This window comes from Anabas testudineus, chromosome 9 (assembly GCF_900324465.2).
Source record: "Anabas testudineus chromosome 9, fAnaTes1.2, whole genome shotgun sequence".
Taxonomy (NCBI): Eukaryota; Metazoa; Chordata; class Actinopteri; order Anabantiformes; family Anabantidae; genus Anabas; species Anabas testudineus.
The window spans coordinates 11182251-11208599 of NC_046618.1; the positions used below are offsets into that span (position 1 = coordinate 11182251).

The window sequence follows — 26349 nt, forward strand, 5'->3', positions numbered from 1 at the left end:
CACATGGCCACACATACAACACACACACACCCAGACACACACACACAGATACAGTACACATAAGCAACATCCTCAAACAGAACATGATTTCTCCACAATACAGCAGAGCAGATAGATCTGCCACTGAGAACCATAGGGATCAGTCCTGCACTTATTCTTGCTACTAACAGCAGTCAGTAGCACTGCGCTAAAGTCATTGCTTTTAATATCAGTGCATTTATATAGGATCTATATGTCATAGTTTTGTTTAAAAATATTTAAGTGATGGTCAAAAATATCTGTTGTGCAATAGCAGCACATACACATAAGGATTTCCAAATCATTTTACAAAATGTGCAGTTTATGGAAATGGATGCACGTGTACAGGACCACTTTGTAAGCCTGGTGAGATTTGTTTTTGTTTTTGTTTTTGTTTTGTTTTGTTGCCTTGAGATGATCGACTGCAGGCCAAGGACAAACTACCTTTACATTGCAGTCACAGATTCCACAAATACAGAGAAACACTAAACACGGACTGTTAGCCACAGAAAATACAATCACCAGGCACAAAAGAAGCTGAACTGCTATGATGTACTATATATCTTAAAAGTGTAAATATCAATTTAAATCTCAATGCTTTGAAAATAGTAACAGAATCTGATTATCAGCATCTTTAGCAATATGCTCTGAGGTCCCAGTGTTCCAAAGACTGCATACATAGTAACCACAAGGTTGGTCATGTTTTCAAGTGTGAGATTATGGCAAAATTAGATTTTATACAAAAGCAGTTACAATAAATGGCAGAGCTCCAATTTATCATAATTTTGTTTGTCAAATAATTCATTGTAAACATAATTTGAGTTGATTTTTTTAGCGATACAAAGTCCAAACAACCAACCAAAAAATTGTTAGGAGACATTTTAATCATGTATGGCACCTCTTAGCCCTCACAAAAAGGTGGTAGCATTATTTGCATCATTACTTTGTAGACATGCATGGTACACCATTTGATCTTTTCTTTTTTTTTTTTTTTTTTCCTTTTCAGGAGCAGAGGCAGATATCTCACAAAAAATCTAATGTTATTAAAATAAGGATTTCTAACAAAATAGATTAGGTTTAGACCAAAAAAGAATCAACACCCTAATAAAATACTGCATTGGCCACTAATTCCACATACATGTATGTACACAAAAAAATGCCATTGTTTTATCTCTATATACTTCCTGTTCAGGATTTGTCTGTTTCTTATAACCTTGGACATAACATGACTATGGGCAAACTGCTCCAGTTATGGAGAGGCACATTTAAAAAAGGCCATTCAGTATTTATAAGAAGCAGTCTGACATGTCACTGTCAACGTCACTGCCACGCGGAAGATTCGACACAAAGCTAAAGTGGAAGGTAGCCTTAGTACATTAATACCTCACATGGAAGGGGACCTGGTCTCACAACATTTGGATAAAACAGATAATTCATCATCCAACTTCCACTATATCACATCAGAAAATAAAATTGGCATCTTCAGATTTAACATACAATACAATTTTTGGTACAAGAAAATACAGTTTTTTCAATATGGCCTTTTAGATTCTTGGTTGGGTAGGTAATGCAAAGGGCTTGGTGTCCTGTGTGAATTATGTACTTTGCAAAGGCTGCAACACATGATTCTTTCTGAGTAAATGCCATGTTGAACAACCTACTTTACTGTGTGTACAGGCTGATACAAGTGTAAAGTGGGGAGAAAATGTATATGTCTATTTTAGGACTTTGAATGTATTTTGTGTTGTGCATGTTGACTTTCTGCACACACTCTTCAACGTGTCCTGTGTATGTGCGTCCTGTGGGCAAGCCAGCTGTCATACAGCTGTGTCATGTGTCCGCTCTGTCTGATCATCTATTGGCTAAGTTGTCACACAGCAGGTTGGCTGTGCTCATTACAGCTTGTTTTTCACTTTTCTCCCCATCTGGCTTGTCTTAATAAGACTGTATCAATATTAAAAGCCTTCAGCTTTAACCATGAGGTAACTCCACATGAGGTTATGGCTGCAGGTGGAAAGTGCAACCAGTCTCTGAATGTCAGTGAAGACTCTCAGTTGTCCAGGTTCTGAAAGTTGAGTCATGGCAAGTGGACTAAAGAAGTCCATTTGCCGTGACTCAAATTCAAAACCCCGGAGTTTCAGTGCCAAAACCTGTGTGTTGCTCTAGACAATACATTCACAAAATGACTAAGCCTATTATTAACCTACAAAAGAATCTAACGAGTGTGACTTAATGTGACTATAATAAAAGTCAAACACTCTAAAAAAGTGGGTTGTTTACCAGCTTTACCGTATATTAATGATGTGTGATCATAAGTTTTAAGATATGTATTGACCAAGCAATTTGCACTCCTTACCCAACACTCCCTGGGCTTCTTCTCAGATTCATCCAGGTTTTATCGTAGCGGAAGAATGCCACGCTGGTGTTACATGAGGACATTCGCCCTAGTATCAGGCAACCGGAGTCCAACTAGACCTCCACTGACTAGCACAGATGAGGCCATGAGGATAGGGATGGCCTTGGTTATGCCAACAAGAGAGCCAAAGATCAGGTTCCCCAGGACTGCAGCCAGCTTACACAGAGCATTGCAGAACCCAAAGCCAGTTCCTCTGGGGAACAGACAGGAACAGAAGGAGGTTTTAAAAAAGAGGAAAAAGAAAGCGAAAAGCATTAGGGTTGACTGTATCTCTGGCGTATTCATCAAATAAATACACATGCTATATATAGTGAAAACAGGTCTCAACATTATGCTCCCCTCACCTTCTGACAGTAGGGAACGACTCGGTAGTGACCACATCCAGGGAGTTCCAGGCTGAGATGCTCAGGCCATTGTAAAGGCACAACATGAATATCATCATGGACTCACTGGTGCCAAACCAAAGGAAAAAACAGCTGATGCCTGAAAGAACCATAGAGCCGCCTGATGGATAGGAAAGAAAAGCAACAGTTAGGAATCTAGTATGAATCACTTCAGCATCCTACAGTCTGTGTGAACACGATGTGCGCCCCACCCTCATTCCCCAGTTTTACCCAGCATGGACAGACGGCCAATTTTGTCCATGAGAAGCGCGGACACAATGTTACCAGGCAGAACAGCCAGAGTCCCCAGGAAGTTGATGAAGTAAACCCAGTAGGCACTGTAGTCGTCATCAAATGTCATCTGGCATCCTGTCTTGTTGTGAGTGAACGTGCTATTGACCACATCTGTGCCATCTATCAACTTGGATTCATCAATGTCTGTCCAAAACATAAGGAAAATCAACTTCAGTAAAAATCAATAATCTGCTCAGTCTGTTTGCGTTGACACGATAAATGTAGGAATGAGCAACACAACACACCGCTACTGTATTTAAATCCAAGTAACATTTGAAGAATCTTAATGTCTCACCTGTGTTGAAGAAGACTGTCTCAATGAAAGTACAGTTTCGGAAGAAGGAGCCCACCGATGTGACATCATCAAAGTGGCAGTTACGAAAGGTCGAGTCAATGAATGTGACAGACTTCAGCTTCATATTGATGAATCTGTAGAAGAAAAGATGCGTTCTGCCTTTAATATTCTAACACAGGATAATAATTAGACTTTAGTATCAATTTAACCACAGCACCACAACGACATTTGCTTGGAATCTACCTAATGGTATAGTACAAACATATTCATGTTTGATGGTAAAGACTTTAATAGTGTCAGTATGACTTCTTCTACCGATCATTAATAAAGAGGCCGTTTTTGTGGATCTGGTTCTCCAAGGTGAAATTAAAGGTGAAGTCTTCAATGTGTTCATCACTGTGGATCTTCACTTTGGAGGCGTATTCATCTGCCTGGAGGTGTTTGATGACATCAGGGAACCAGACTGACAGGCCATAATACCTGCAAATATGAGGAAACATTCATATTTTTACATTGTTATGTTTCATTGCCCTAAAAAAAAATAGTAGAATAGTAATTATGTCAGTTTTTCAGTATTTTAGACTGAGCTCTAGTAGAAACATAGACAGATATAGCCACTCCGACCCAGGCAGAGAGCAGGGCACAGAAGACAAACAGTCACCTGGGGTTTCTGTTTGATTTTAAAGTATTGCTGCTTTCCCCTCTTTCGCTGCTCTCACTGAGGCACCAATGGACCAATATTGATCCACAGACTGTGATTGATTTTGAGGCTACAAAACTTCTGCACAGCAGAGAGATGAAAATGACAGAAAAGCAATGTGGCTGCAAGCCCGACTGCCTCGTGCCATTATCTGACCAAAGAAATTAGACTTGTCTGATTGTTCTATGACACAAACAACATGACAAAGGAGCTCACCCGAACGACAGCGTAAACCACACTATGGCCAGGCGCATCATGTTTTCTCGCATAGGATAGTTGAAGCACTTCATGAGATTCAGGTAGATCTAAAGAGAGATAAGAGAATAATTAAAGTTTGTGTGATCAAAAGAGAAATCTGGGGTTGGGTGAGGCTGTGGACAGACATCTGTTTCATAATAACAAAGAGAAGAAATGGCTGCAATTGAAGAGAAAGACAGTTTACCCCATGTATTTCAGCCTTCATCCTAAAGAAAACCTTGGAAACTGGGTTGCCAGATTCTGACTCCATCTCCACCAGTTCATCCAGCTGTTTGGGGATCTTGATTCTATTAACCTAGAAGATTAATCACCGAAAAACAGTATTGCAGTTTTATTTATAGTATAGTACATTCAGGTAATGATCATTTTTAAGTGATTAATTAAGTTAATAAGTGATTATGCAGTATCTTGATTTTTCTAAGTTATCATCTTTAGTGTCGCACAAGATTAAAGGCACAGCTATACATGATAAATGTAACTAAAATCAAATCAGAATCAAAAGGGTGATTGCAAACATTTATGCTACAGTAAATGATCAATTCAAAGAACATGTTGACTATGAGGCTTTCCCAAAGTGCAGCTCATACAGCAAATACTTTAAGTCTGAGTGACACTTTCAGGACCTTTGTAATTCACATATGATCCTGCACAGTGAAAGCGTTTAAACCTGTCCCAGCGGTGGCAGTATTTAAGCCTCTTTGCTTCCTTAAGCATCAGGAAAACCAGCCGAGACAGCGCACAGCAGAAACAGACACTCACAGTGAAGACTTTCTCCGGTTGCCCACGCGCTCGCATGTTGGTGTCGTGGATCTGTTTGAGGATCATCCAGGCTTCATCATGCTTCCCCACCTGACAGAAAGGGGAGTGGGGGAGAGAGAAATTACATAAATTTATAGGATCAGCGCGAGTCTTCCTTCCTCAGGGACAGCAACAGTCTCACATTCACAAGCATGCATAGTGTATATAGTACAGTAAATATGCTTGTGCTTATGCTAGTGACTCACTTTACTTCAGAGTAATTATCCTGCAGCAGCAAACCTACTGTCTCAACAGTCATGACTGCCATTTTGCAGATAGATATACTAAGGCCTCCTTCAAGAGGTTTGAGTCATGAGTTAAATTATAATCTTGTAAAAGTAACAGTAATTCATAGTTATTTATGCGTAATGGAGTGGGGTGGGCGCCGAGCACCTGTCTGAAAACATCGGTGGAAACAGACTGTAATTATATAGTTCAACAAGTCACTTCTGACCACTCCTCTCATTTTTTCAGTGTGAAGGCTGTAGCAATTAAGAAAAAAGCATTTACCTCAAGGTAGAATCTGGGACTTTCGGGCATAAAGGTAAGTGCCACTACAGCACACACACAGGGCAGGGCGCATACGACCACAAACACCCTCCAACTGTGAAACTGGTATGCTGAACCCATGCTGAAGCTCCAACCTGTAAATAGTGACACACAACAGCAATGACAATCACGTCGGATGAAATTGATGATGACAAGAGATTCAGCTTAATTTATATAAGATCAGTAATCCACAAATGTAAACTTCAGAGATATCCAACAAAAAATAATGCTTGTTACTACATCATCTACACCAGCATCCAACTACTGAGTGAAAGATCTTCCTTTTACTGTAATCTGCTCTGTGCTCCACCTCAATACTTAAGACACATAATCAAATTAGGTTATAGGATCATTTGCTCTGGCTGAATACAAAGAAGCAGCAACGAACACTGTTTTAAAAGTAGATAACATTATTTTGGATGTAAAAATATCCTTTGTTTTTTTTTTTCCTCTTTTTTTGCTCATTTGTTCAAAATCTAAGTGCTGGTAAGTTTTTATTAGGTCAAAAGTAGTTTTAATATTCATGCTCAATCTTCAACCCACAAGGACATAATAAAAGCAAATATGATTACTTAAAAAATCCCTAAATGATGCTTTAAGGAAGCCACAATTACATAATGTTAGCTGTAGTGTAAAGCAGTAGTGAGTGTGTACCCTTATCATAAGGGGGGGTTTAGGACACTTGATCTGAGAGGCTGATTCTAAATGTTATGTGCGACTTTCATAGTGTGCTGGCTGCAAATAAAAGATGGCATTTAAGTGAGAACACTCCACAGTCTGATGTGTAAGCTCAGAGATGAATGGCTCTGCAGAGGGAGATGAGGGAGGTGCGCAGGGACGGGTTAATTGAATGTGTAGGGAAGGAATTGAGTGTTTTCTGCTAGGTTAAATCTTGTTGCACTTGATCTCAGCCCAGAGGCACTCTCCCAGACTCATTAATCATTGTAACATGCACATACTGTGTGCGCTCTCACAAAGGAGGAGATGCACACACACACACACAAAAACTTGCATTGACAGAGAAAATAACACAGAAATTAACAACACAGATTACAATATGCAGATGACACTGACACCATGAACATACTGCCATAATGCCAAACCACCCTCACATACACACAAGTAAGGGAGAACAGACTATTTGCAAAAACACATGCAAGAGAATATTAAAATGCATTTAGAGCTGCTTGCATTAAAACACTAATTGTCTTAAAGTAAGGAATGCTTTTGACGTATATACTACGTAACGTAAGTATATACACGGATACAGTATTGGCAGGACCAGGCAGCATGTGTCCTAAATGTGTCGATCTGTAGTGCTCTTATTGAATTCAATTTTTAGATTTTTTTGTGAGGCAGCACAGAGAGGGGTTGCCGTGTCAGTCGTGACCTCCCACGTCTCTCAGCAGATCGTGCCTCATGGAGATGCTGCTCCAAAGGGAATAGCACCATTATCCATCAACAGGCGTAGGAGAGGAGTCGGGGGTGGGGAGGGGGTTAACACTAATGGTTATGCCACAAAAAGGCTGCTTTGGAATTAATCTCGCGGCGTATTAAAAATCCAGCTTTGATAGCAATGCATATCAAGTACTAAAAACAACTATGTTCAAAGGAGGGTGGGCGTCATAAGCGCCTGTCATAAGTGGTATGAATGCATCCCAAAAGACACCAGAGAGACTAAAATGAATGTCTTAGCAGAAATCAGAAATCACAAAACAATGATAAAAAGGTAAGGAAAACACATGAAACATAAATAAGCTCAAAAAGTCATATTAACTTTATCTTCATGTTTGCTAACAGCACTTTATTTGATATACAGAAAACAATATAATGTGAAATATTAACAGAATACACACTGCTTAGTAGGATAATAGAGTATACGGGACAGTAGGCAGTGAGTCTATACTGTAACTTCTGCACATTCCTGCTTTCTCTGAGTTTATTTATTTGTTTTCTCATCTTTCTTAGTGTGTGTCTTGTGTGTGTGTGTGTGTGTGTGTCTGGAGTGACTCAGAGAGAGAGAAATAAAGAGGGAGAGAGACAGAAAGAAGAAAGCGACAGAGCGAGAGAGAGAGAGAAAGGGAAGGAGTTCAACAGTGATTGCCTTTTCAGAAATGTAGTGTGGCTTCCTGCCCCTCGGGGTTAGTGTTTCACCCATGCCATTGGAAATCTCATTACAGGGATTATGTACATAATTGACTAAGTCTATGGATGACTGAGCCAGCATTGCTACACTACATGACAGACAGCAGACAAGACAGACAGACAGAGAGACAGACAGATAGATAGATAGATAGATAGATAGATAGATAGATAGATAGATAGATAGATAGATAGACAGATAGATAGATAGATAGATAGATAGTAGATAGATAGCTAGATAGTTGATAGATAGATAGATAGAGATAGATAGATAGACAGATAGATAGATCTGGATAGATATATAGATGACTTTAATAGTCTATAGATCGATAGTGAAGATAGTAGATTCAGGGTTGGGTTTTAAACTTTAATATAGATCGAGTGTTCTGAGATACTGTTGATGAGCTTGCTTGGCAGCAACTCTCCTGTCAATGGTAGAAAGTGCCCAGCAGCCCTCTTTCAGGGCTCCAGCTGCGAGTATACCAGTGGGCTTCTGGGAGACATAAGGAGTCAACAGGTGAAGAAGATAAATCGGAGCTCTTATTGTGAATTAACACTCCTGTATGCAGTCATTATCACCTGTCAGCGATACCTTTCTGTTTGTGGTGGAAGACATAAAGGTACAGGAGGCATTTTCCCCACACATCATACTCCTGTTGGTTTAAGGCAATGCAGCAATTTAGGAAAGACATAAAGCTCTTAGTGATAACTGGCATTGCAAGATACCATCTAAGAGAACAAGAAGCACAGTGGTCGAAAATGCAAGTGAGCAAAGTGAGGTCCCTACTTATCAGCACATATCAGCAGATCTGTGAGTTCTTCGACAGTGTGGGATGTGCTGTACGTTCATGTGATATGTTCTGCAGCTCTCTATGTGTGTGTGTGTGTGTGTCTGTGTATCTGTTTTAACTCAAATGACCCCTACAGTGTCACATGTTATTGTCTTCAATTTCCCTTGAAGAAGACCTGTATGCGGCTGCAGCGCAGTAAAACATCATCCATGCCACTTATAGAAGCACACACACACACACACACACACACACACACACACACACACACACTGTCCCTCTCTCTCTCTTTTACTGACGTCACAGGTTGACTAAAGCATGGTGCGGCCATAAATCACCTCCAGCTGTAGCTTTGCCCTATTAGAGCAAGGAGAAAAACCTAATTATGCATGATCAAGAAGAACACTCTGCAGAGACAGAATGGAGAGCGGGAGAAGAGGTAATAAAAGGAAGGACAGAGTTAGACAGAGCGATGGGGAGAGTACAAAACAGGAAGAGGAGAGGAGAGGAGAGGGACCGGCAGGTTGAAAAGATGAGAAGTGAAAAGAATGTTGTTGAACATTGTCTATGGATGATGAGTGCAGCTGATACAGTATCTAATGTAGGATTGTCATAAATCACAGCTCTCCATCTCCTCCCACAGGCCCAACATCACATGTGTTTGCTATAGTATCCATGAATGCAGACTACAGTCACTGAGAGCTATTAAGCAATTGTTTCCACTGACCTGGAAAACTGGTAACTTAACCCATGGGCTCACAGTGTCCTGTCAGTATTTCTAAACTTAGTCCTGGTCCTGTTAAGACCCTCATAAGATGTAATTATTTACAACATAGCAAACCACACAGTTCACACCAAATCCAGCTCACCATAGTGTGGTATGATGGCCCAGGCCATAGCAGATGCATAGATCTCTCCAATCATCCAGAACATGCACAACCAGCTGAGGTGTTCTCCTCTTTTCTCCCTGGACAGCACCTCTGCAAAGAAGGAGAAAACAATGGGCACAGCACCTCCTATCCTGCAAGAAAAGACAGAATAAGTGTGAGTGAGAGTCCTGCAGGAAGAGCCAAAAACTGGACAGAAGCTGAACCTTAATAAACTTTTTGCTTTAGTGACATTTATGATTCTCAGGCAGTCTCAGAAAAAAATATATAATTTGACTTAATTCTAACACACTAATAGAGTGTATTCAGTCTTTTCTTCAGATTTAATTGTTTTTCATTAACAATCTGATAATTTGACAGCTCAATACAAACATTACAAAAGAAACAAAGAAAGCAAAAAAAAAAAATTATAAAATATTTTTCCTAAAACATAATACAAAAAATCCTTAGAGCTAGAGTCTCATGATTCAGGGGCGTTCGTCACTTTGGCAGCTTGGACAGCCTTTTCAATTACTTTGAAGGTCTCTGGGGAGAGCAATGCAGATGCAATTACTGAATTAGCTCTTAAAGGAACAGTTATGCAGCCAAAGAAGAGGACATCATAAATCACAGTTTGCACCATGTTTCTGTGCCATCAGAGGACACACACGGAAACACAGTGGTTATTCTAAGATAGTAACAATGTTCAGTACACTGGGGCGTTCTTCATGGAGCAAGAGTCACATCTTAGTCGTGGTGCACGCACTTGACATGTACACCTACTGTATGTGTTCAGATAGTGTTTTCAACCTCACTGCCACAAAAACGAGATTTTGGGGTGCAGCGTCTGACTGGACTTTCAGAAATCATTTAAACTGACAGTCTGCCGTCCTTATCGGCTCCGGGATGACCTCCATTATATCAGACTTACCCGAAGCCCGCTATGAGACGGCAAAGGAGGAATAAGCCGTATCCCTGGACAAAAGATGACAGAAAGGCGAAGAAGCCATTCGTGGACATGCAGATGAGGAGGCACTGTCTGCGGCCCACTTTGTCAGACATCCCTCCCCAGAAGAACGCGCCAACCATCATTCCCAAGTAAACAACACTGCCTGAAAGAGAAAGAGAGACATCCTGTTTTTTGTTTGCTCTAATCTACAGGACATTACTTGAATGTAATTGTGTGGATCTTTATCTTCTGGTATCCAGGACTGCTCCAGCATTCAGCACTTTATGAAGATTCAATTTAGCTTTGTTTTGGTGCCATTTATTGTTTCTTTTTTTAAATATTTTAGAATAAGGGGTCACAGCCAGCCAACACCAACTAACAAAAACTACAGAAGAGCTTTCGGAAGCTCTAAATGTGTCTCTCACAAATTAAAATTGACACTTATGCCTCCGTCATTGCTGAATGTTCATTGGTGAATTAGAAGCTACAGTACATTGACCAGCTGACTCCATACAGAGGACTGAATAGCAGTTAAGCATATCTATATAGAAAATGATCAGGTTACACATTAGACCTGAGCTTTCTAATATCATTATGACAAGAGGAAACTGGATAATAAAAATTGTAGCTCAACCTGATGATAATGAACCTGAAGTCCAGCTGAAAAACTCTAATGTTGATGAGTAAATAGCCTACAGTCTGTAAAGCCTCTGATCAATGGGGAGACAAATGTGAACAGTAATGCAGGGTGACTTTACAAAAGGGCCCCATGCTCTCTTTTAATCTCTCTCATCACAAATGTGATCAATGCTTTAACAAAACAGCATTGATTTTTCTCCCTGATCGTGACTGTGCTCCGGAGAGTGAAGCCCATTATTACTAGTTTGGCCCGTATTGTACAGTATGTGGCTTTGTGTGGCTGTAGCAGCCTTCATGAAGATACAATGAGTGGTGCAAAGTGAATTTTTCTCCATTTGGAGTGTTTCTATTCCAGGTTAAAATTATCTAGCTGTAGTAACAGTACTGACAGATATTATAACAGTATTGTTTTGTCTTCATATTTAGGTGTATATATATGAACAGGACCATAAACCTGGTGTAGCGAGGATATTTGTAAGTGCGCACATAAACAAAAAGAAGCCGCAGTTGCAGACATATATGGAGTAATGTGACTCAGCCGTAGGGACACTTTGTTCATCCCATTACAATAATCTTAATAGCAAGATGCATTTTCTGTCTGTAATGTCTCGAGTCAGGTTTCTTCTCCTCTGCTGTGAGTAGATATCTGTTTGGTTCTCTTGCTGCAGGGGTCAAAACCAGGCTATCTGTCACATTTGGCAGCCATCTAGATACTCGCCTACAGGTCCCATAAATTCAATTCTAAATTTACCGGGAGTCTTCAGTCTGTGCACCGCTCACATTTGCTTCATTAAGGAGAGGCTAGATTTAGGGTGCATAGGCAAACTCCCACCGGCCTCTCATTTAAATGTCATGCATTCAAACATCCTGGGGCCTTTTTGTTTATTCTCAGTGTTCAGCATTCAACTTTCCAATGCAAATGATTAAGTATTCTGTTTGTTTTGAGTATTTAAAGGCAAAGGCACAGAACAGACCACAAACAGTTTTTAAAAAGCTGTGAAACTGTCGAGTAGAGGCTACACCCCCCCACTGGACTCAGTTACATCATGAATTTATTGATGTTTTTTTCGTCCAACTCGCCTCAGAGTCTGATTTCAACAGTGTCTTCACTAGTGTAATGTAGTGTAGTGTTAGTGTAATGCGTCATAATTCAAAAACAAAGCACAGAAATCCCTCAACATTGTGAGGTCATCCTCAGATGGTAGTTTCTGTGACCATTAACCTGTCACGTCAGAAAAAACCTGTGCATATTTCAACAGAATCTCGTGTTATTTGCCTCATGAGGATTTGTTCCTGAATCACACTCACTTAAAAGGTGATGTCAGAGTGATTAAATCACCTTTTGTGCAGCTTTTAGACTCCGACCAAGCAGTTTGCAGAAGTAGTACTATTAAATGCATACGACTGAAAGGTTTATCACATACATCTTCCCACTAGAATACTGAAGTCATTTTCAGACATTTGATTGAGTTAAGAAATTGACAGTCTGTCCATTGATCAGCTCACCTGATGTGTTACAGGTTATAAATTAAAATATTCCCTTTCTCAGGAGTTCTATGTGGTTTTTCCTCAAATTTTATACAGAATACATCAACATCTGGTCATCTGTTAACAATTCACTAAACAGAATACATGCAACTCAACACGATCTACATCACCCGTAAAACATTTCATTAGACTGACGCTCAGGTTACAGCCAATCTGTCAATAGTGAACACCCTGTTTATAATAAGGTTGGACCACAAGAGCTGCACCCAGGGTATTTTAATTATTGTAACCCTTTCCTTCAGCGCTATCACCCAGTAGTGCCTTGTCATTGACTTATTAGGGTCATAAATGTAGGTTCTTTCCCAGAATTTAATCAATAGACTAGAACATTTTCTCTAAAACTGTAGAAGGACAAATGTAGAGAAGTGGTTTAATGTAAAAAATAAACATGAACTCTCACTCACACTGATTAAACATGTTAAAAACAAAACTCCTTGAATGGATGGCAGCTGATACAAACATCTCACCATGAGAGTGTGAAATACAGCTGAATTTGGAACTGATGACCCATATAGACCCTGAGCACCATCAGAAAATGACAGTGTGTCAGGAGACCTCTCAGGCAGAAGCAAAAGGTTTTGCCCCATGACCCTCCACTGAGATGTCAAAACACATCTCCAGAAATGGTAAATATTCAGCAGAATCACTGAGACGCCCTAAAGACAAAACACATTTTAAGGAGTTGGTCTTTTGGGCTATACGATGCAAAACACTGCTACACATTTACATAAACATACACACACACACAGGGCCAAAGAGTAAATCTGATTCATAGAATAAAATATTATAAATGCATTTAATCTTCTTTGGCCAGAAGAGCCCCTGTACGTGTAGATAAAGGAGGTAAGACAAAAAAATGAAAATATATACAGGCACAAGCACAAATGCAAGTAGATGAAATATGAGATCTGCAGGGTAAAGAAGGGGTGACAAAAGGAAGAAAGGAGAAATGAGGGAGGAGAGTTCAATAATTGCTGGATAGTGCAAGAGAAAGAGCAAAGAGAGGAGGATGGGGGAAGGCACTGGGGAAGTCTCCTCTGTCCTGTCACATCCCGAGGAGCCCCCTGAGAGCCGTGGGAGCGCTGAGTTGTATCACGACCTCTTCTCTGATTTCATGCTTTGATGCTCTTCGCTCTTAGTGGTGCAAACTGTTTCGGTGTCGCACAAAACACACGTCGTGTTTTATTCATAATGATGATACTATCATACAACAGCGAGCCTGGTGCTCACCACGGCTACACCGTGGCACTCAGTTTGAAATCCCGCTCCTCTCAGTTTCCCCCTTTGTTTTTATTGCTGCCCAGATCTTCCACTCATCCATCTCAGCTCCCCTCCCCTCTTGTGCCTCTCTTCCCAACCTTTCCTCCATGTCTCTTTGTCTCAGCATGTGTCCTCTCTTATTGCTCTCCCAATTCTTAGCTTGCTTCTCATTTCCCTTCTGCATTTCTGCTCTTTTTCTCCCCTCTTCACTCTTGTTCCTTTCTCTTCTCCTCGGTGCTCCTCTCTTATTTATTTACCTTAGTTTCCTGTTTTTTCCACTGTCATCAGCTCCTTTACACTGAACAGCGTGTAATCACATTTGTACTACATCATCTCTCTTTGATTGGATTCATGCCTCCGTCTTTTGCCTCCTCCGCAGAAAAAGAGATTGAAGCTTTTTGTCATATTTAAGTCATATCAGTGGGGGAAGACGTTCAATAAAATCTATATGAAAGTAACATATTGTAGGACTTAGAGTGCAGGGTTTAAAATGACTCACTCAGCATCAGTAATGATTCAACCTTCATTACATTAAAGACTGTGGATAATTTCCATGAAATATAGTGATGCTACGAGCCCCTGATCACTGTGAGCAGTTAGACATGTTTTCCTTGTGGCTGATCTCACTGGTGGCAGCAGGTTTGGTCCATATGTATGCACATAAACACTTTCAGTCCTGCCCCACTCCCCCTTTTCCTGTCCCACACACACATTCTCCCACACAATGTAGAGCTGCACCACTCGAGTAGTGAAATCTCTGCAGTGACGCTGCGATCTTACTGCAGTTTAGCCATGCTCAGCTGCCCCTGGACCACGCAGCCTCGCACACCCTGCCAGCTGGCACATATAGACAGGGAGGAACAGGATGGGATGATGGAAAAGAAAAAGAGGCAGTGGTAATGTAGAGATGTAGTTGGAGCGAGTGAGGCTGGTACAAAAAGAAACGCGAGAAAAGAAAACAGTACAAGAGATGAGGAGACGGGAACACATGGATGAAAAAAAGAAGATAAAGTAAAGTTGAGACCAGGAAGGTGGGGGCAAGTATTGACAGAGAATGAGCAGATGCTGCTAACTGAAAACGAACGAGCGCTGAGTTGAGAGAGTCAGTGGGAGAGATGGGGGGAGTTACAGCAGAGAAAAGAACAAATATGTAATGATAGGGTGATGTGTTCCCATTGTCTGTTGTGTCTGAGATGATAGCTAAGCCTTCCCTCAAATTGTTAGTGTACTGAATCTTCCACCTCTCTGCTCCCATCCACCCACACCAAGCTCCCCATTACTCCTCTCTTAACTTTGCAATCTCTCTGCTTCAAAGCTGTTCCTCCTCCTCTCCTCTGCCCTGTTCATCACACATGCAGTGGCAAAGTATGTGAACCTTTTGGAATTTCATGGTTTTCTGCATTAATTTGTCATAAAATGTGATCTGATCTTTATCTAATATAATATAATGCGTCTAAAATAATAGCACAAAAAAAATCTGATCTTTCATTTTATTATTCAGAACAACTATAAAAATCTCATAGTACTGCCCTCCTGGCAGCAATAACTTCAACCAGGCGCTTCCTGTAGCTGTGGATCAGACCTGCACATTGTTCAGGAGGAATTTTAGCCCATTCTTCCTGCAGAACTGCTTTAGCTCTGTCATATTCTTTAGACATCTTATGTGTGTGGCTCTCTTCAAGTCGTTCCATAGCATCTCTATTGGGTTGAGGTCTGAGGTCTGAGCTCTGACTCGGCCACTCCAAAAGACAGATTTTGTTTTTCTGAAGTCATTCTGTTGTGTGTTTTGAGTCACAATCCTGTTGCATCACGCAATTTCTACAGAGTTTCAGCTGACGTACAGACATTCTCACATTATCCTGAAGAATTTTTTGATACACTTGGAAATTCATCTTCCCCTCAATCGCTGCAAAACAGGCCCAAATCATGATGTTTCCTCCACCATACTTTACGATTGGGATTATGTTTTCATGATGATATGCTGTGGCCTTTTTTCGCTTTTTACGCTATGCTATAATTTATTCAGTCCACGAAACATTTTGACAATTCTCCAGTGGAGTGTCAATGTGTTCTTTGGCAAACTTCAGTTATTCAGCAATGTTCTTCTTAGTTTTTTTCCACTTGTACTGTGAGATTTTTATGGTTATTCTCAATAAAGACATGAAAGGGTTAGGGTTAGATTTTTTGGTGTTATTAGTTTAGGCACAATATAGGTGTTAAAACTCTTGATTTAGATGAAGATGATGACAAATGAATGCAGAAAACCACAAAAACTATAAAATTCAACATACACACATACTTTTTCTTGCCACTGTATAAATTCTCTCAATTCCTTCAACCATTATTCACTCTAGGTATTCATAGTGTTTTTACTCCCTCCTAGCCCAAGCCTCCATCCTTATTACCATGTAGCCCTAAAGATTCCTATGAGTTCAGGATACCAGTCAGTCCAAATTGAATTCAGTAATCTAATCAGCATTGCAGTCATCCATCCTACTCATGCCTTTGCATTTTTCATACAGCATTATGCTATTACACCCAGCTCAGTACATTCAGCTTGTCTCTGTCTCTGCCTGTTATGTGGTTAATGGAGCTGCACCATGCAACTACAGTATAGTGGTCCAGCTCCGGTGAAACTAGCAAAACACCAAAGGTAATTTTCAAAACTATGTAACTGAAATATTTCAGGGTATAAAGTAAAATTTAAGATATAATAAATAACAATTTGGTCTGTGCTGTTATCAATTATGATTTTGAACTTCTGATTTACCTGAAAGTTATTTGTTATTTGTGGATTTGCAAATGACTAGTTCCACTTCATGTTGGCCTTCTGTCACAACAACAAAATACTTTTGTCTGAAGTCTTTGAGATTCACCTCCTCACATATCCTTAAAAAAGTAATACATATAGCCAAGAATGAGCCTTTTTTATGTATAGAAACTAGTTTGGTCTAAAAGTTTCTATATCACAGTTACAAATCACTGCCCAACGCAATCTTTAACCTTTCCATGCATCCACCTTAAACATTAGTAAAGTAGCTTATTGGCTAATTCTGCCACTAGTGATATATTTTACAAACAAAACCATATGACCACTTCAATAACAGCATTCAAATCTGTGCAGTTATTAGTGGTCTAGCCCTTTATTTAATGCAAGACTGTCACTGCAAAATAAAATCCTTGTTGTCCTGTCCACAAATTTTACTGGCTGTAGTTTATTTCTGCACTGAAATATCGTCATGACATCTGAAAAACATCCACTCACTTATTTTTGTTGGTTGTAATTAAGTTAAGGTAATTGTTGAAAACTCCTAATGGATACCAACAAGGTCATAGTAATTGTGTAGGCCATGCTCAAACATGTACACACGTGCACACATGGACCATGTTCACCTCAACAGGGAGGATCCTCCGGGCAATCAGTGGAAGAAAAGAGAGGAGAATGGGGGAGGATGGGAGAAGAAAAGAGAGGCACACAGAATGGAGAGCGAGCGGGGTGAGGGATGGAGTCACGAACAAGGAGAAGCAGAGCGTAGAGCATGAATGCCTGCAGGACTTTGCTTGGCTAGAAAGGAAGAAAGGAGTTAACATGGATACTTGGAAAGAGGCAGAAAATTTTAGGTACAACATACACAGCATCTTGTGAGGGTTTAACAATAATATACCACCTCTAAATAAAACCTATGTTCACTTCCTGTCTGAACAGTCTATGTATTCAGTATCATATAGATTTGAGGAACAACCTTGTAAGTATATTCACGAATGTAATGAGTACATATTTTAAATGTGACATGGTGCATACATTTCTTATATTACACATTTAAAGATTGTAGTCCTATTTTTTTCAAACTTTCTATCACAACCTTTTGTTTCATAAATGTCCTGCCATGTCAATTTTACATCAGATGTTGCAGTGCAGTTGATCTATTGTCGTGTCTCACTGTGGAGGTTAGTATCTAAGGGCTTTGTGCCTGATTTAATATCCTAGCCACTCTGGTACCGACACAATGAGTCAGCCCCTGTATACAGCTCTGTGGTGATGGATTATACACCTGCAGTCATTGGGACGGTTGGGACTCCTGCTCAACATGCACACCACACAGGGAACACTAGCTACCCTCTTAATCCTAACATGAAAACAAGGGGGCCAACTCACCTGCATCCTATAAAAACACGACCATAGGCTAGGATTGTGTATGACATATACTTATTTAGGATACTAATGCAGTATACTTCATACCATAAACAATGAGTTAAATTATTAAATACAGTTTAAGTCATGCATGTAGTGAATATTCTACTGAATATTCTACAAAGTGTATATCAGTGGAAAATGTTCGACTACCAGAAAAAGAAAGTGTTTTATGATCAAGACGTTAAAAATTTACATTTGGTTTACTAGGTTGAGTTGCAATATGTCCTCTAAAACTGTACACTTTTATGGTCTCAATGGTCAACCCTGATGACATCAGAATGACATCATCAAGGTTATGTTTTCCATCAGAACCACAGAGGACAGGGGACGTCCTTAACGTATGGGTATACAACAAGGACTTTATTTTTGTCCTTGTTGTACACCCTTACATTTTACATTCCAAACAATGTTGCAAAGGTGTTTTTTTTTTTTTTTTTTTGGAAAAATTAGTAAAACTAATAAAGCTGTTGCCAGTAAATTCATTTTGAAAAATTGCATCCTTTCCTAATAGAGTAGTTTGCCTTACCTAGCCATCCCGAGCTGGAGTTGGGCACACACATGTCCGTTTCTGCACTGGGCAGCACAAAGCCCACCACGAACACCTCCACCCCGTCTGACATGAGGGCTAGCCCGAGAACAAGAAACAGCTGCCACTGGAACCTCCCGTGGCCACACTCTTGAATGATCAGCTCATATTGTTGGGCCAGTTCCTCCTCGTCAGCCTGTCTCTCCTGCTCCAGCTCTTTACGGTCCCTTGTGACATCTGACATCGTTTGCCCCAGTGCCACCTGCCCCTCCTTATGCTTCCTGTCTCCCACTGAGGGGATCCCTTGGTACTCGCCCTCATAGATCTCATCCTCGTCATCATGGCCCTCTGTGGCATCACTTGAGCCCTCCTCGTTGTCATGGTAGCCCTCTCCATCCTGCCTTGGTGGATTCCGGTAGAAATCCTCATCTTCGTCCTCCTCATCCTGGAATCGGCTGTAGTTGTGGTGGGATGAGTACTCATCTGTCGCACGGTCCACCACTTTGTTGACTTTCTTTGCTGCATGCCGCTTGGCCTCCTTGACCATGTCCTTGGCCCCCTTAACCAGGGAAGTTCTATTATTGTAAGTGTCCTCCATTCTGGCTCCACCAGTGCGTCTTCACAGGGGTTCTAGGGTTACTTGGACACAGAAGAAAGAGGGACGGGGGCAGGAGGGGTGAATGTCCTGTAGGCTGATGAAGGGGACTCGAAGAACGGCAAGATCAGTGGGTCTCAAGATGCAGCAGGGAAGAAAATTCTCGAGCCTTCAGTCTCCACAGGAAATAACCCGCGATGGCTGTGGCAATCAACAGCCAAGCTGTAAGAGATGGAGGAAGGGTAAGAGACAAAATCAAGAGAGAACAAGAAAAGAAAAGGAAGAACAGAGGAGAGAGCAGAAGGGAAATAAAAAGAAGGTGGAAAGTGAAGAGAGATCGAGATTTTCATTAGATAGCACCGAGAACTATAACTTTAACTATATTACACTAACAGGTGAACCTCCACTGAAAACACATACCCTCTTTGATCATTCATTGACCATCCTCCCAGGACTTTTAATCATTTGGAGTGGTGGTGAGGAAAAAAAGACTTTGGATGAAGCTCTTTGTTTTTATTCATAGCTCACTGTTTTTATTCCTAATGAACATTCAATTTTCAGGGACACTCTCCTTGTTCTATATTTCATGAGCTGGCCTTAGTTTTGAAGAGATGAGCATTTTAAACAGAGATGATGAATCTGCTGACTCATGATCAACTTTGAGGAACAGAAGCTAATAAACAAGGCTCTGCCCGAAATCAATTTGCCCCCAGTACAGAGCTGGTTTATTATAATGGGAGTGACAATCCAACCGGAACGGCACTGTCATATTTAATCCATGCAGAGGAAGGAGGAAAGGAGCAATGGCTGTGAGCAGATACGTAGATAAGTGCACACTCAGACACAGAGCAAAATTAGAAGCACACTGCAAACCTATTGCGCAACACCCCTAATTTTGTGTAGTCAGGTTGAAGACATCTGTGTGATTAAGATCCATCACCCGGTGCAGGTTCTCACATATAATGTCAAACACCCGAACATGCCCATACGTGAGGGTGTGCACACACAGCATGGACAGGGAAGCCCTTTTCCATCTTGGCAGGCCACCGCTGATGAGAGGAAGACCCCAGCCTAACAGTGTGAATGATGTAACATGATTTCATGCATGTGTTCAAACTGTGATCAACAGTTTGTGATCATGTTGCCTCCAAAGGCTCATTCTAGCCTGTTTATTCTATAATTTCTCATAGCACAGATACACAAGCATTATTAAACAAATGCAGAATGATTTAAAATTTCATCTACTCAATGAGAAAACCCTAAATGTTTCACATCATATACACTAAATCATTTCATATAAAAATTTTGCACACTTGTGTTGCAGGGCGGGGATGGTTTTCCAGTGTGTGTGTGTGAGTGTGCATGGTCGGAGCTGTCCAGTATGTGCGGTTCCCGTGTGTCTAGGAGCTGCTCACCACAGCCTCTAATGAACACTGAAGCCTTGTCAGGAGGACACAAATCACAGGGCCAGCTCCAACTCCCATAATGCAGTTTTACTGGGCAAAACGACACTGCTGATTCAAGGTGACTCTACTAATCCCTTTTGGCTCACTGGATGACAATCTGTGGTTACGAGGACACTCCTTTATATGTGAAGCGATCATTTTTTTAAATACCTTTTTGAACACCACGGTTGACTTAGATATTGTCTGAAGAAAACAGCTTAAAGTTTGCTTCCAAGAGCAACTGTTCAATGGATCATTAGAGAGGATAACTTTACAAAGCGTTAACTTCACCAGTGGCATGATTTCCCTTTTCCCTGAATAAAAGTAATCACTGCATACAATTTCTATCTTGCATGAAATCTTGGTTTTTATTATAAGGTACCTTAGGTAATATAAGTAATAGACTAATGCCCTGCCAGAAGTGTGTCATTGGTGTCAGAGAATTTTTACTTAACGTGAACACACAAGCACAAACAAATACACAAAACAGCTTAAAGGGGCTGCATGTCGAAGAATCAATGGACTGCATGGTAAGTCCCACTGTCACTGTTGATGAAGCTCTAGGACACATGAGCACACAGACAACCAACCTCACCTGACCACAGCTGATGAGACCCCGACAGCGCAGAAAGGCAAAGCAACAAGAGCAATCACACTCAAACTGGGTAGCCAACGCTCCTGATCAAACGAAAATTCCTCCGTTCTCTTTAATTCTGCTTCATTTTCAGACTTCATTTGTCAGATTCACACTCTTCAGTTTAAACATACACACGTCGTCTTTCTCCTCACCTATGTTCAGTTCACACCATCATTATCAAACTCTCCATGACAAATCAGCATAGTGATGAGGAAATTCACTGGAACGGAAAAAAAGTTATGCCTTGAAATACACACTACCCTTAGAATAAAGAGAGTTAATACAGTGTGAACACTGTAGCTGTGAACCATGAGGATGGCTGAAAATAGGCCTTGCACTGGTCATACCCCCTGTCTGCATGATGGATAGTGAGCCTGCTCTCCTCCAACCTCTTTAAAATACAAAAAAAGAAAGAAGAAAAATACTCAGTCAAGTATCAAATTTCATCCTGCATGAGCATAAAAAGAAGTGAAAGGATTAGAGTTACAGGAGTTCTGGGGAAAGTAAATAACTTACTTGCTGTGTGTTTGACTAAATCAGTCCTTTTTAACATTCTTTCTTTGCCTCCAATGATCCATCAGCCACAGATAACACAGCTAGTAATGAGCATTGTGAAAGAAAAAGGACTTAGCACATTAGTTTACAGTGGTGTAAACAGCCTTAGTCAGAAGAACCTAAAATGCAATGAAGCGCAGTAAAGACAAAGTCAGAAGAATTCATGTCAGTGTTGGGGGTGCTGAGTCACCAGACAGATTAGTATGGGTATTCAGGTTGTTAGAGTAATGAGTAAAAATGTATTCTGGTCCTAGAATTTCAAGATGGAGACAAATACTTTATGAGATAGTTTATGAGAATGTCACCAAATCATCAATAGAGCCTCTAAGTGCAGACTGATCCACTGGTCCAGACGGGTCCAGACACTGGCTGCCTTACCTTATCTAAAAACATGCAGTTAGGTTAACTAATGACTGAATCCAAATAGCTGTACATCGGCATGATTTGACTATGAGTGGAATGGTTTTACATGACACTTCCCCAATGGGAATCAGAAAGGCTTTTCATCTCAGTCAGGTTCGACTTGTCCGTGTCCTGTCCTTTCAAAGACATTCACAAGCACAGTGGCTTGACAACTGGTTTGTTCTATTAGCATCAGAAAGAGCCGGTCCAATCTTTAAGTGGGCAGAGCCGCATGTAATCCTATCAAAACGGAGAGCCCATGACCTCATCTGGGAGGCAGAGGCCCAACCAGCCCAGGACGTCTTCTGTTAGGAGATTTCATCAGACACTGATGCCATTACTGACTGAGCTGAGTGGGGGAGATGGGATGAGAAGGAGAGAGGGGACACGGTACAGGAGAAGTATTTATAACAGTATAAGAGATGCAGTGGGAGAAGGACTTGAGGAATAAGGATGCAGGAGGAGAATGGTTGCAGAGTAGTTGGTGAACAGGCCAAAATAACATTTTAAAAATGGACATATAAATAGAGTTATATTACAGCTGTGAATGCACCTCTACCTTGTATTTCAGCTGTCAGCCCTCAAAGCTCTGTCACAGAATATAAAACCCAACAAGTGCAGCTGATTACAAGTGATACTAATGTTACATCATACAGATACATAATGTATCTGTATCTGTATATAGAAAATGAAGCCGCAGCAGGCTGATGCCTGCCTTTTTACATCAACTCTTACATTTCAGTGCTGAATTCAATCACTTGCGAGCCGGCTCTAATTAAGGAAAAGGGATTTTTTTAATGCAAATATATGTCAATATTGTGAATGTATTCAGTCGGTGAATCTCTTATGATATACGTTTTTACATTATCTTATATACAATAATAATTAAATATAGGCACACGGTGTATCCATTTGTGCATAAACTAATTTTAGAGTTGTAATAAAAGCAAAATCTTTGTCACAGGCGGTGGAGCTGCAGTGTAATCTATCCTGTCCTTTGCTTTTTGTATCAGGCTGATGTCAGTTTGATCTTCTTGGTAAACATATGGCGTCCCAGCCTTCCTTGCCAGACCTCACTGCTGACACAATACATAGGAGATATAAAACATAATGTTGTAAACATAGTGCCACTACTATTGTCTGATGCAGACTTTTTGTGCCGCTTCGTTGACGCACTATGATTGATTATGCATGGGATGAAAAGAGGTGGCACGTTTACTGGTGATTTTTTACATGCAATTGTTCATTTTATTTTTATGGGATGTGCAACTAACATTCACAAATGTTGTCAGAAAGCCTCTCACATAAATGAAGATGTTCAAATATAGGCTACACGAAGACGCTCCTTGAAAGTGATTTAAAGTGTCAGGTTTAATTTGCCCCTAAAAAACAACAACTAATCCGTTAATTGTCTATTTGCTTGAGCACAACAAACAAAATGTACAGACAGAAAGATGTGTGAACTGCTGTCTATTCTCTGCACCTCTGTCTGTGACATGGTGTACTTTGTACTTTGAGTCCTCGCTGGAATAGAAGATGTCTTTCTCTGATAAGAAAACATGTGATGCTGCATAAACTTAAGCAAAAATAAGATAATGGGATGCTTGAGATGGAGATGTTAGTGAATGCTGGGGTAGGGTGGAGGGGGGGGGCGACAGTCATTCTGAGTCACAATGTGACCCTTGTTCACCGTGGTAAAAAATAAACCTACATCAACTTGAAATCAATGATAAGTGGACCACATTAATTCATTCTGCAACCAGCAATCCATTTCCCTTATCTAACACTTTTTCATTGATGGACACCCTCAGCTTCAGCCCAGCAGGACTACTACAGCAGCCTTCGGATTGCCAACAAAGCACTTTGTCACAGACTTCCAGTTCACCGGCTGTGTGCCTGTCAATCGCTCACTGCCTCTTGAGGTGCAATTCACGGATGAGTCAGTTGCCTGCTCCCGCATCCTCTCCTCTTTTCTGGCATCAGTGCAGAGTGCTTTAACTGCCCCAGGGCAGGTGGCTGCATTTCACTACAGCATGCACCGTCCGCAGCCAGCGAGGCAAAACTTTACGCATGCCAGGCATCTCACTAAATACACGCTGTTGAATTAAAAAGTCCGTCGCAAGCATTTATCTAAATGCTGCAAATCACAGTCCTAGAAAGCACATTTGTTCTATTTCACATGCAGCTTAAATGTCAAATTAACTGAACTCCACCAAGAAAAGGGCACAGACGCTTTACTGAAACTCATCATTATGCGTTTAGTCTATTTTCAGATAGGATCTTTCTACTTTTGCAGGAGTCACAGAGACTTCATTTAGTGCACCAGGAAAAACAAAAAACAAATAACAAATTCACTTTTAGCCTTAATATAGCGGATTACGGGGCTTTGTGGGGGGGGGGAAAGTAAAGACTTACCTTCATTTATGGCGAGTAGAGGAGGCAGATCCGATAGTTAGCCATCGCACCAGACTCTGCTTTGGCTTCAGGGAGGAAATCTTGTGAGCTTTTTACTTTAAAATATGATCAGAGGTAATTGCCAGCGCACGACAACCCTTTTTTTTTTTTTTTTTTTTTTTGCGATGCGGTCCTCTCTCGCTGCAGCACTTCAGGAAAGAGGAGAGAGCGAAAGAGAGAGGAGCTGCTGCTGCTGCTGCTGCTGCTGGTGGTGGTGGTGGGAGGGATGGAGACGGGGAGGCAGGGTGAGGAGGGGGCAGCGTGATCAATAATTGCATTTCATTGAGTGATGCGGGTAATTCCGTCTGATGGAACAATCTCGTTAGGTGACTGAATGACGTGAAATACTGCAAAGCATGAATGCTAAACAGACAAGTGAGGTCTAATTTAAGCGGGATAGAGTCGGAGAGCCGGTGCTTTCGCTCATATTCTGTATGAATGTGATCAACTATTTGTTTCAGCCATTATAAATGCGTCTGGACCTGTGCTTGTAGGTACAACTTTTGCCGTAAAGCAAAAAAAATAATTCAAAGTTTTAGATAATTTCTCATGCGCGATTGGATCTAAATTCCAGTAGCAGTGATTCCTCTCATCGTGTTCAATCCTCGCTTAGAGTAGAGCTCACCTTTCCATGTGGAGTGGCCTCTGAAACCACACAGTGCATCTCCACCACCGCCTCTGTCCGTGGTACTGATCCACAGCCGAGTGTGTGCGCCGGGCTGGAGTGATGAAAACACGTGTCGTGCGCAGCCAGGAGCCTCTTTAGATCCTTTCTGTTCTATTACGCAGAGGTTAAATAAAGTCTATAAGTCTCCATCAACTGTGTTCAACAGCCTGTACCTTCCAGAAAAACATGCACAGTCAATATAGACATAAAAATGAATCGTGAGTAATAATGGAGCACAGTTTTGTATATAAGGAGACACCAACACTATTGTAATTATATATACAGCCTGCCCACAACCAACATTCATAATCTAGTGTTTGATTGGACTTGTTCTCTGGAACAGACAATACTGTGGCAGAAGGGTTACACCCTCCAGTATGTTCTCCTGAGCCACAGGGGAGTTAGATGTTGTAAAGACTCAACCAGCCCCTGTGTAAGATTCATTTGGTGATAATGTAGGACCTCTAGTAATCTTTCTAAAAAAGTATATTCTGACAGTGGTTTACATTCATTACTCAATAAAAAATTAAATGGCTGCAGCTTACAACAGTCATGTGTCTATACATTTGTTTCAAGCTTACAGCTTTTTGTGTTTACTGTTTAATCAATGAGGAAAAATAATTTCTCATTGAGAACTTTCTTTCATTTACACTTCACTGAGCCGACTCTGACAACATAAACTGGTCTGTGCATTAAGCAAAACCTTTCAGATTGAATTTAAGCACAGCAGAACACTTTAATTCTTCTTATCCCTGCAAATGGCCACAGAGGGAGTAATGCTACTGGCAAACACACAACAATTATACAGTCCTGTATAACTGTATAACTTAACACAGGCTCTTAGAGATAAGTAGGCTTTTTAGGTGAGGTGTGAGACAGTGGCTGTCTGTGTGCCTGTATGTTGGATGCTAACACCTCTTAAATCTTCGAGTGGTTCCTGGAGAAAGTGAGAGGTAAAAAGCAGATGACA

The 26349-nt window shown here is 40.8% G+C and overlaps 1 protein-coding gene across 1 annotated transcript; it reads right to left on the reverse strand.

Moving 5' to 3' along the window:
- Positions 1 to 1067: 1067 nt before the first annotated feature.
- On the reverse strand, positions 1068 to 24777 carry sv2ca (synaptic vesicle glycoprotein 2Ca). Its single transcript, XM_026343553.1, has 13 exons — positions 24674 to 24777; positions 18625 to 19441; positions 10439 to 10619; positions 9511 to 9662; positions 5673 to 5806; positions 5124 to 5213; positions 4549 to 4659; positions 4323 to 4411; positions 3722 to 3886; positions 3407 to 3540; positions 3049 to 3255; positions 2779 to 2938; positions 1068 to 2627 (listed from the first exon to the last, which is right to left on the reverse strand). Exons 2-13 carry the CDS (start codon positions 19220 to 19222, stop codon positions 2444 to 2446), a joined length of 2205 nt encoding a protein of 734 aa, XP_026199338.1. The 5' UTR covers positions 19223 to 19441; positions 24674 to 24777; the 3' UTR covers positions 1068 to 2443.
- Between the last annotated feature and the right edge of the window lie 1572 nt (positions 24778 to 26349).

Bases quoted from the DNA above. Each gene is read 5' to 3' on its own strand.
- sv2ca (XM_026343553.1), bottom strand. From the start codon at position 19,222: ATGGAGGACACTTACAATAATAGAACTTCCCTGGTTAAGGGGGCCAAG. The intron at 10,620-18,624 runs GTAAGGCAAACT...TTTCTCTTTCAG, and splicing joins CTCCAGCTCGGGATGGCTAG to GCAGTGTTGTTTACTTGGGA. The intron at 3,887-4,322 runs GTGAGCTCCTTT...TCATATTTGCAG, and splicing joins TGGTTTACGCTGTCGTTCGG to GTATTATGGCCTGTCAGTCT.